The sequence below is a fragment of the Ostrea edulis genome, chromosome 5 (assembly GCF_947568905.1).
Source record: "Ostrea edulis chromosome 5, xbOstEdul1.1, whole genome shotgun sequence".
Taxonomy (NCBI): Eukaryota; Metazoa; Mollusca; class Bivalvia; order Ostreida; family Ostreidae; genus Ostrea; species Ostrea edulis.
This window is the reverse complement of record NC_079168.1, coordinates 90,894,700-90,906,304: the sequence shown is the minus strand read 5'-3', so window position 1 is coordinate 90,906,304 and position 11,605 is coordinate 90,894,700. Positions and strand designations below refer to the sequence as shown.

Sequence of the window (11,605 nt, the reverse complement as noted above, 5' to 3'; positions counted from 1 at the left end):
TGGCATGGAGCTGTCCGGGGAGACGGATGGTTAATATACTATTTCCTGTTTACGTGGAAATTTGCTCAACAACCATGATAGTCAATCCCGTAAGTAGTGGAAGTTGTGAATTTTAAAGTTGTAAATTGAAAAACACTAGATTCATGCATTCTCTTTTATCTATATAATATCCATACATTATGTTGAAAACAAAAACATAGCTCGCGGATTTTACAGACATTTTTGTTTTCACTCGAAAACCTCACCTGAAATTTTGATAGCCGTATCTTGACAATGTATATACTACTGTGTGAAATTTGATTTTATTGAACAGCACAGTTTGTTTTCAGTAATCACATCAACAACTTGGGGTCAATTTGGAGTCAATATAGATAACCTGCTTTGTATTCTGTGTGACGCACTCAGCACCCCTATATCTACTGTAACAGGTACTGATGAGTCACGTGATGCTATTCCAATTCCAGCATTGACACAACACCGGGCATAGAAAATCGACAAACCAATTTGTCGAAAAGTTTCTAACTTACATAAAATTCACACAGTTGACATTCCAAAACAACAAGTCTGGAACTGTCTCAATGAGTACTTTGAACTGTAGATCCACTAGAAATAAATCGCTGTCCATCACCGATTATATACAGTCAAATAAAATTGATCTCATGGTAGTAAAACTGAAACATGGTTAGGATACATCGATGGGTTAGGATCTGATATACAGATAATTCCATTTTGTCTGAGCTTACACCAGATGGATATGATGTCATTCACAAACCAAGACTGAAACGTAGGGGCGGAGGTCTGGCAATTGTTCGGGTGTGACCTGTCGACAGGAGATGTTTACTACTCCTAGGCATCTGCTCCCACCTCTGGTATATTCAGGGGTCCGTGTTTGTCCAACTCTACATGTTGTATTGCTTATGGGAGTTATGAGTTTGACCACTATTTGATCACCTTCCACACGAAACAGATTAGTGTGAGACCTGTGCACAAAGATGCCAAGTTCACACATTTTACACATCTAGTGTTCAGTTGATGTAAAAAAAAAAAAAAAAAAAAAAAACAACAACAAAAAAAACAAAAAAAAAAACAACCCAACCCAACGTTTGTTCGTCTTTGTATCATATATCGCCCACCGCCATCGAGATCGAACAATCTCCGGAATTCAGTTTTCTCTGAAGAATGCACTAAATATCTAGACAGTCTCGTGTTAATGATGAGTTACTAACCACAAGTGATCTCAATTTCCATCTTGAGGATCCCAGTGACAGAGATGCCAGAACATTTACAGAGATTTTAAAGGAACGGGGGTTATTGCAGAATATTTCTAATGCAACACATCTTCATGGACATACTGTAGATGATAGCCTAACTTTGCATGGAGTGCCGTTAGTGACAGATCCTGGTATATGTCAAATCAATGGCAACATTACAGGGGACCATCTTACAATTCATTCTTTGCTGCGTCTCACCAAACCTCCAAGGGAGAGGAAAACCGTGATTTTCCGGAAACTATGTGACTATTTAAAGATTTTCCCTATATATTAGCATGTAAAACTTTTATCCCTATTGTGACCCCAAACTGGGGGCCATGATGTTTTCAAAATTGAATCTGGACTAGGTCAGGAAGTTTTCATGTGAATGTAAACTTTTCTGGCCAAGTGGTTTTTCAGAAGATTTTTAATGATTTTCCCTATATATTTGTATGTAAAAATTGATCCCCTAATGTCGCCTAATCTTACCCCCCGGGGGCATGATTTTAACAAACTTCAATCTGCACTATGTTAGGAAGCTTTCATGTAAATTTCAACTTTCCTGGTCCGGTAGTTTTTGAGAAGATTTTAAAAGATTTTCCCTACATATTTGTATGTCAGGATTGATTGAATATTGTTTTACGTCCCTCTCGAGGATATTTCACATATATGGAGACGTCACCACTGCCGGTGAAGGGCTGCAAAATTTAGGCCTATGCTCGGCCCTTATGGCCATTGAGCAGGGAGGATCTTTATCGTGCCACACCTGCTGTGATACGGGACCTCGGTTTTTGCGGTTTCATCCGAAGGACCGCCACATTTAGTCGCCTCTTACGACAAACAAGGGGGTACTGAGGATGTATTCTAACCCGGATCTAGCTTTCATGTAAATTTCCACTTTCATGACCCAGTAGTTTTTGAGAAGAAGATTTTCAAAGATTTTCCCCTATATATTTGTATGCAAAACTTTGACCCCTCTTGTGGCCCCATCCTACCCCCAGGGGCCATGATTTTAACAAACTTGAATCTGCAATATGTCAAAAAGCTTTCGTGTAAATATCAGTGTAATGTACTGATATGTTTGTCGTACGACTTATCTAATAATGGAAACTAAAGTTATGTTTCCTGCATCTCTGTAGTTTACCGCCATGTCTAACTGTCTGGAATAAATTCTCTTTAACACGACTGACGGTGTCTGTACGTTTAAAGTGTAACTTGAACATTACATGGTGTCAGAATTAAGGAACTCAGAATGACAGCTCTTCCGTTCGATCAACCTAGATTCGACTGGCAAGCCGGAGACTTGTACCAGGAATTTTGCCGGTTCAGGCAACACGTGGGCTTCATCTTTAAAGGGCCACTCGCTAAATCCGATGCCAAGCATAAGGCAGGATGGATTGCTATGTGGATTGGACAAGAAGGTAGGAAAGTTTACAAAACCTTTGTGTTTGAAAATGATGATGAGGACAATCCAGAGAAAATCTGGAGAAATTAGAAAGTTACGTTCGTCCCAAGAAAAACAAGCAAATGGCAAGATTCAGACTCCATTAAAGAACACAAAAGGAATCAGAAACTTATGATAACTTCGTCAAGGATCTTAAGATCTTAGCTATGGACTGTGACTACGCGGAAAACGATGATGTTTTGATTGACTTAATCATTAGTGGCGTCAGACATAAGAAAGTGCAAGAGAGGCTGTTAGAACAAGGCCAGGACATCACACTTAAGAGAGCCATAGAAATTGGACAACAGTTTGAACTGTCACAGACACAAGTCAAATTCATGAGAGGAGAAAAAGTGCTAAAAATAGACACTCGTTCACACAAGAAGCAACCTACAAAGAACAATGTGTCGCGCAACAAAAGTGCAAAAACTGGCAAACCAAAAAGCTCTAAACAAAATGACAATCCCAACTGTTCAAGTTGTGGTCTGGAACATGAATATGGAAAGTGCCCAGCACAAGGAACCACTTACAGTTATTGCAAACAACGAAATCACTGGAAGAAAGTGTGTCGTCGGAGACTGAAACATGTTAAAGTCAGCACAGTACAAGGAGACCCAGAGTCAGAGGGAGAAGAACCACTTACCATTAGTATGTGTACTTCTGTCAGATCTGCTCAGGATGACAAATGGGATGTTCACCTTGGTATCAAGGATCAGCAAGTCTGCTGCAGGATAGACACTGGAGCCCGGACTAACATACTCACATCAGCTCAAATTAGAAACTTGGGAGGATGCAAACTAGAGAATTCGAACAAGGTCTGAAGTCATTCACCAACTACATGATCAAACCAATAGGATCAGTATCTCTACCCGTTGTCCACTGTGATCGCAGAATCAACGTTCACTTTGAAGTGGTTGACTTGGACCAAGAGAATATCATCAGTGGCGATACTGCAGTTGCAGGATTGATATACAAAGTCGACTCAGATTCACAAACTCAAGTATCAGCTGTGACTGAAACTACAGAAAGTGCACAAAGTGAACTTTCTAGAGACTATCCAGAACTCGTAAAAACTTGAGGAACATTACCTGAAGAATACCATCTCAGCATTGATGAATCTGTACCAGCAGTTATTCATCCAGTAAGGAAACTCCCAGCAGCAATTAAGCCCAGGGCAGTTGAAAAGCTAAGAGAGATGGAAAGTAATGGTTACATTACCAAAGTGGACAGGCCAACAGAGTGGGTCAGCTCGATGGTAGTCAGTGTGAGGGGAGAAAAGATACGCATTTGTATAGATCCAAGAGATTTGAACCGTGCTATAAAACATGAGCATCACCCAATGAAGACTATTGAAGATGTCGTATTAGACATACCTAAAGCCAAGATATTTTCGGTATTAGATGCCAAATCAGGATTTTTGCATATCCAGCTTGATGAGAAGTCCTCGTATTTAACAACATTTAACACGCCTATAGGAAGATATTGGTGGCTTCGTCTCCCCTTCGGCATAAAATCAGCACCAGAAATCTATCAAAAGATCATGGACAACATGATATCCGGAATCAAAGGTGCATCTGCCATCATAGATGACATTCTCATAGCAGGAGAGACACTAGAGGAACATGATGCCATACTCAGAAAAGTAGTGGAACGAGCAACCAGCTACAATTTAAAACTGAACTTTGAAAAATGTAAAATCCGCAAATCCAGTGTGCCATATATGGGCCATATAGTGTCGGACCAGGGACTCAAACCAGACCCTGACAAAATCAAGGCTATACTTAACATGCCAGCACCACATGACAAGGAAGGTGTCCGCAGATTCCTTGGACTAGTCCAGTACTTGTCGAAGTTTCTTCCAAACCTGAGTGATTTGGATGCTTCTCTTAGGATCCTTCTCAAATGGGACGTTGAATTTCAATGGAACCACGAACAGGATAAAAGCTTTCAAAGACTGAAAGAAGTGTGTACCAAGCCGCCAGTATTAGCTCTATTTGATGTCAACAAGCCAGTTGAGATCGAATGTGATTCGAGTAAAGATGGATTAGGAGCTGTTTTGATACAGGAAGGTCGCACAGTAGCTTACGGTTCCAGAGCGCTTACCGAAACAGAAAAGAGATATGCACAAATTGAGAAGGAAATGCAAGCTATTGTATATAGTTGCCAGAAATTTCACAACTACATTTTCGGCAAGGAGGTCACAGTGTACAGTGATCATAAGCCCCTAGAGACCTTGTTTAACAAACCCTTACTGTCAGCTCCTATGAGGATACAAAAGATGATGATAAAACTACAATGGTACGACATCACAGTCAAATACAGGAGGGAACCACAATGTATATTTCAGACACTTTATCAAGGGCTTACCTAGAGGAAAGTGGTAAAGATGAGAGTGAGAAAGCAGATATGATCTGTATGTTATCCATAACACCTGAAAAATACTCAGAAATCCAGAGATTAAAAAGAAGTGAACTTGAAACTCTCATGAGTACCATACAAACAGAATGGCCAGACACAAAGAATGAATGTCCATACGAAGTCAGACAGTACTTTGACTCAAGGGATCAGCTATCCGTCCTTGACAGCATTGTGCACAAAGGCAGTCGAATAGTCATCCCACCCAGTATGCGTAAAGACATGCTTAACCTCTTATACAAGTCTCATCTGGGAATAGTCCAATCAAAGAGCCGTGCCAGGGAAGTCATGTACTGGCCAGCCATGAATGCTGACATAGAACAAGCTGTAAATAATTGCTCGTCATGTGCAGAGTATCAGGAACAGAAAAAAAGAGAACCTCTCATGCTAACACCAACCCCAGGCATGCCATACAGTCGTGTTGGAACTGATTTATTTGAATTTGAGGGCAAGAAAAAACCTTATTCTTGTGGACTATTATTCCAAGTATATTGATGCTGTACAACTTAGATCAGAGACAACAGCAGCGATAATAGAGGCCATAAAAACAGTCTTTGCATGCCATTGGACTTCCAGGAATACTTCGGTCGGACAATGGACCACAGTTCAGTTCAGCTACCTTCAAAAACTTTTGCTCAGAACACGGAATTGAACATGAAAGAAGTAGTCCTCATTTTCAAAGCGCAGATGGTGAGGCTGAGAGAGCAGTACAAACCGTAAAATGCTTATGGATGAAGTGTGAAGACAAGCAGTTCGCACTCTTAGACTATAGGACAACACCGCTGGAAAATATCCAACTGTCACCAGCTCAAATCCTAATGGGACGCAGACCTAAAAACACGTTTCCAGCATCACAAGATCTTCTGAAGCCGATAACACATGATCTCAGAAAAGTAAAGCAACACCTTAACGCACAGAAAGCTAAGCAGAAATTTTACTATGACAGGAGAAGAAATGTCAAGGAGTTGCCAACCCTAGAAAATGGTACAACAGTCAGAATAGAGACACCTGGCTCGAAATCCTTATCTTCAGGAATTGTTGTACAGAAAACAGATAAACCGAGATCTTATTTGGTAAAGAGCAATGGGAGACTTTACCGCAGAAATCGTGTTCATCTTCACAAATCAGGTGAAAACCCACAGGATGAAGAAGACGACTCTATAGAAGACAGCTGTTCCAATGAGTCTACCATAGAAAATGCTGCTACACCTCTCGTCAGCGACAAACCCACCAATCACATTAATGCACTCCAAACCAGATCTGGACGAATCGTAAAACCTCCAGTGAAACTTAATCTGTGAAGTGCTTGTACATAATAATTCTGTTAGTGACTTTTGATATTAGTTGCATGTCTAGTCAGCAGTTCGCACTGTGCTTTGGGGTATAATAATCCCCGTGCAGCTGCCAGAACACAAGTTCTGAGAGATTAGTTAGTGTTATTATTCTCTGTTTATTTCAAGTGTTTAAAACAAACTTCAGACTTTTGCCACCAACTGTTGATAGACTTTCATAAAATCTTACATCTAATATGTGTGTGTTAGATAACAAAAATCTGTCTTTAATTTTAGTGAGGGGGATGTAATGTACTGATATGTTTGTCGTACAACTTATCTAATAATGAAAACTAGAGTTATGTTTCCTGCATCTCTGTAGTTTACCGCCATGTCTAACTGTCTGGAATAAATTCTCTTTAACACGCCTGACGGTGTCTGTACGTTTAAAGTGTAACTTGAACATTGCAATCAGCTTTTCTGGCCCAGTGGTTCTTGAAAAGATTTTTAAATGACCCCACCCTATTTTTGCATTTTTGTGATTATCTCCCCTTTGAAAGGTACATGGCCCTTCATTTGAACAAACTTGAAATACCTTTACTCAAGGATGCATTTTGCCAAGTTTGGTTGAAATTGGCTCAGTGGTTCTAGAGAAGAAGTCGAAAATGTAAAAAGTTTACAGACAGAACGACGGACAACAGGCGATCAGAAAAGCTCACTTGAGCTTTCAGCTCAGGTGAGCTAAAAACGATGTGAACTTTTCAAGTATCATAAACGAAGATACATCCTCTGAAAAGCTTACTATGTGTTATAATGCAGACCTAAAAGGCTGAAGCCACCATCGATATTAATGCTCCTCAAAGGAGATCACTTTATGCCCAAACACCCCATCGAACGATCTTCATTCTTCCAAGAGAGATCATCGGAGGGCTGAACGGATGATGAGACGAAAAAAATTGTCTATTCACAAGGAAGTATTCAAGAAGAAGTGTATACAGGTTGCTGAACTCTTGCTACATTTTAAAACACAGTCCTGTACTAACAATTCAGGAATTAGGCGTTGCCTCGAAACAATTATTCAAACTTACAAACAATCTTAATTCTTCGCGCTGACATTAAATTTGATGTTATTCCTTTGGCAGTGTTTGAGCAAACTTCAATCTGCACTATGTCAGGAAGCTTTCATGTAAATGTAAACTTTACTGGTCCAGTGATTCTTCAGAAGAAGATTTTTAATTATTGTCCCTATACAAACCCTGTATATTTGGATGTAAAACTTTGTTTCCCTATTGTGGCTTCATCCTACTCTCCGGGGCCATGATTTTAATACCCTTGAATCTGCATTATGTTAGGAAGCTTTCATGTAAATCTCGGCTCTTCTGGCCCAGTGATTCTTGAGAAGATTTTTAAATTTTCTCTATTTATTCCCATGTTAAATTTGGTTCCCTATTGTTGTCCCATCCTACCCCTGGGGGTCATGATTTGAAAAAACTAGAATCTGCAAAAAGGTCAAACTTTCAAATATAATTCAACAATAGTATTGATATCATTGTCAAATCAGGTAGCAAGAGACCAATGGGCCACATCGCTCAGCGGAGTCCCCTTGGCCCATATTTAAGGACTCTCTCTATATATTTGCTTGTAAAACTTTAATCTCTATTGTGGCAATAACCCAATCCCAGGGGCCATCTCGTGAATTCTCGGGATATCAACTGGCTTTCGGTGGATCTGTCGTCACCAGTGCTTTAGTGTAAAAAATCTTGGGATGTTTTTCGACAGCACACTTCGCATGGAGTGTCAAATAAGTGCATTGACTAAATCATGTTATTTTCAACTTCGTAATATCGACAGAATTATATCTCTTATAACGTTTCAACTTTTTTTGCGGCGGCGGAGACTATGCGTAGCAATCTTCTTGTAATTGAAAAGTTTGGATGCAATAGTAGAAGAATTGATATGGGTCAGAGTTACCCTTGATAATACATGTACAACAGCAGAATTTACTAACGAAGGCAATTAAACAATTGATAAGATTTATTTACTATTAATAATTGAAAGAAAATTGTAACATTAGCAAAATATTAACGTAAAATATGGTTGTTGAACAATAAATATCAAAATCTGTGTCGAACAGAATCTTTACACACAAAAATAGTAATTCCAAAATCCTAGTTCCCAATTATAAAAAATAATCTAAGAATGCCTAAAGTACTTGTCTAATCAGAGCTTTTCTAATCAGAGTTTTACAGTGTATTTATAATAAGAATGAATTTTCTAGTACAATCTTGAAAGAAAATGATGCAACCATTACGTCATCTTTCTACTAAAGAAAGTACACATGAGCTCTAGAACAATCTAGGTCACATGTGTTAATGAAAAGCAAGTAGTACACAACAAGAAATAAACATGAGGCTTTAGAACAATCTAGGTCACAGGTGTCAAATGAGTGCAAATAGTACACAACAGAATATTTGTAGGAAATACAGTGTGTAAACTTGAAATATGCTGGAATACAAGACTGAACTTTTCTATGACGAAGAAGCTTCCTTATGCTAACGGATTATATTCCGTTGTTAATACATTTAAGTTTAAGGAACTGAATGCATTATCAATCCACAGCCCAAGGTAATTTTTAAAAATAGTCTGTGATGGGCAACATCCTTAATCAGAGAATTCAGTCTGTATTCTGGTGTTAAAAATTCCAAGTACAGACTAGCTTTGGCTTCTTCAAATAACGTTTTCCAATCTACATGTTTCAATGGAACAGAGTAAAGTTTTGTGCAAATATGATGTGGACTTAATTGTCGATTGATTTACATGTACTAAATGTAAATCAAGTATGACATCGTGTATATTTGGTCCTTTATATGAACGATGTCCATGACTGTGTTTGTAAACGTCTTTGTGTAGTTGGAAAAAGTCCTATCACATTCACGTTATTTCCTGATGGACTAGTAAGATTCCCCCCACATTTTATAGCCCTGTGGGGATCCGGGTTAGAATAGGTCCTCAGTACCCCCTTACTAGTGTAAGAGGCAACTAAATGGGGCGGTCCTTCGGATGAGACCGCAAAAACCGAATGTTGCAGCCCTTCACCGGCAATTGTGACGTCTCCATATGAGTGAAAACTTCTCGAGCGTCCCGCTAAACACCGGCAATTGTGACGTCTCCTTGTGAGTGAAAAATTCTCGAGCGTCCCGCTAAACACCGGCAATTGTGACGTCTCCTTGTGAGTGAAAAATTCTCAAGGAGGTACGTTAAACAATATGCTGTGAAATACTCTGGAGTTTCTCCGTAAACTTTGATCTAATTGTTTTAACTGACTATCGTCAAATCACATCGTAGTAGGCGGAGCCAAGACATCCGCACTGTCGTGTGAGTAAAACAGAACTTTACAGTCGGGTTACTTGTAAGTTTCTGATGAACACATGGAAGACAGATTAAAACAGTTGTTCATCTACATATCTAAATTTTATACATTTATTTATTTATCAAGTCAATTCTTACTATGTACATTGAATAAGAAAAGTATGCATGCTAAATGAAAATGGCAGCTATATTTTCAGTAAATCTTCGCGATTTTTGCATTGAAAATGCGCGAAAATTCATATCAAAATTTAGAGCATTAAAATAGAACATAATGTGTTAATTTATAATTTAAGATGGAACTTTAAAAAGCGGGGATTGTAGTTCAAATATCTACATTATTGGCCAAAAGGCAAATTAATATGAGCGATCTATATATCAAGCGTATCAATTGCATCAGTTACAAGTCTCTGCTGCTTGTAATATAAATTACATACAAAATCGAAATACACGTTTAGGGGTATAAATATTGGCAATATATTGGTTGAAACAGAAACGGTAAAATCGTAAAGATCTAAAGCTTTTTCAAGAATCCTTCCGCCATAAAATGTAGTCCATTCTAAACTCTTTTAGAATTTGAATTGATATAAAAATGTCTACGTGGATATAATGTGGACCAATAAATTAAGCAATGAACCAGTATGTACATATGTACACAGTTAGAATAGCATCCTGCTCGGTTGGCTGAAAATCTGAGGAGCTAACTTCCTTAAGGTGAACGTGTTGTGTTCAAAAGTCCTCCAAAGATTAATTGCAGGTAATAAATAGTATAAGATATACCGTAGTAAAAGACCGTACATTTGTAGTCTTTAATCAATGTGTATAGAAAGTATAGAAGGTCACGTGATGTATGTTATAACCTTTATTGGAAGTTAACGAAATTATAATCATATCAAGAAGTGCGAAAATTAAAGCACACTCCCTTCTTAAAAGTTTAACTCCCACAGTTCTGTGTCTTTGGTGTACAGTACTTGGAATAATCAAACCCATGTTGTTTAAATGCGTCTACCAATTCCACGAGTTGGTCTGTGGTCAGAGTCGGCGTTCGTGAATAAACCACGGATCCTTCATAGAAATAATCAGCTGTTATAGACCCGCAATAGTAAACCAAGAGAAAGGCGTTCCCATTGCCAACGTGCACGATTCGCCATTCTGAATGCGTATCGTGTCCCATTTGCGTACTGGTATAGTTAAAAATACCACCGGAAGCTTGGACAACCGTTTCGTTCACCGATCGATGTCTGATTCCGCCTTGAACTGTTTTAACGTCAAATTTTTCGAAAACATTGTAAACTGTCTTGTCCATAGAGCTTGGTTGATAGGTTGTGATTTGGCAGTCAAAACAGTCATAGATAGGATTAAGTCCCTTTACAATATACCATGAACCCTTTAATAAGTCTATGGTAAAATTCGACATCACTTGCTGAGGAGGGTGGCAAACCACTGGGGGATTGGGAGGGTCGTTTGAAATACACTGATGGTCGGTGGAAGCACATTTCATGAATTCGTCAAAGACATCATCCTCGTATGAATAAATACAGTCAAACAAACAAGTTTGGTTGTTGGTGCCACATCCTGTTATACAGACCATTGCGGACCTACATCCTTCATCTGCCAGACATTTTGTGGATTGCATTCCACAATGCTCCATAATACAGAGTATATTGGGATTAGAACATTGTACATATTCCAGAATCAGACAAAAACACAGAGCAAAAGTCCACTTCATGATATCCTTTGATCTAGGCAAGAACTAAATAGATAACGGGGAAATCATGCATTATATACGTGTTTAACCAATCATTATCGTATACTAGAAGAGTCCCTATATATGTACATGTATACAAGTGCTGATAAGG

At 38.8% G+C, this 11,605-nt stretch overlaps 1 protein-coding gene across 1 annotated transcript; it reads right to left on the bottom strand.

Moving 5' to 3' along the window:
* Positions 1-10,593: 10,593 nt before the first annotated feature.
* LOC130046682 (uncharacterized) lies at positions 10,594-11,482 on the bottom strand. Its single transcript, XM_056139258.1, has one exon. The coding sequence runs from the start codon at positions 11,473-11,475 to the stop codon at positions 10,681-10,683; it is 795 nt and encodes a 264-aa protein (XP_055995233.1). The 5' UTR covers positions 11,476-11,482; the 3' UTR covers positions 10,594-10,680.
* Between the last annotated feature and the right edge of the window lie 123 nt (positions 11,483-11,605).

What these genes read in the sequence shown, in the direction of transcription:
- LOC130046682 (XM_056139258.1), bottom strand. Translation starts at nt 11,475, where the DNA reads ATGAAGTGGACTTTTGCTCTGTGTTTTTGTCTGATTCTGGAATATGTA.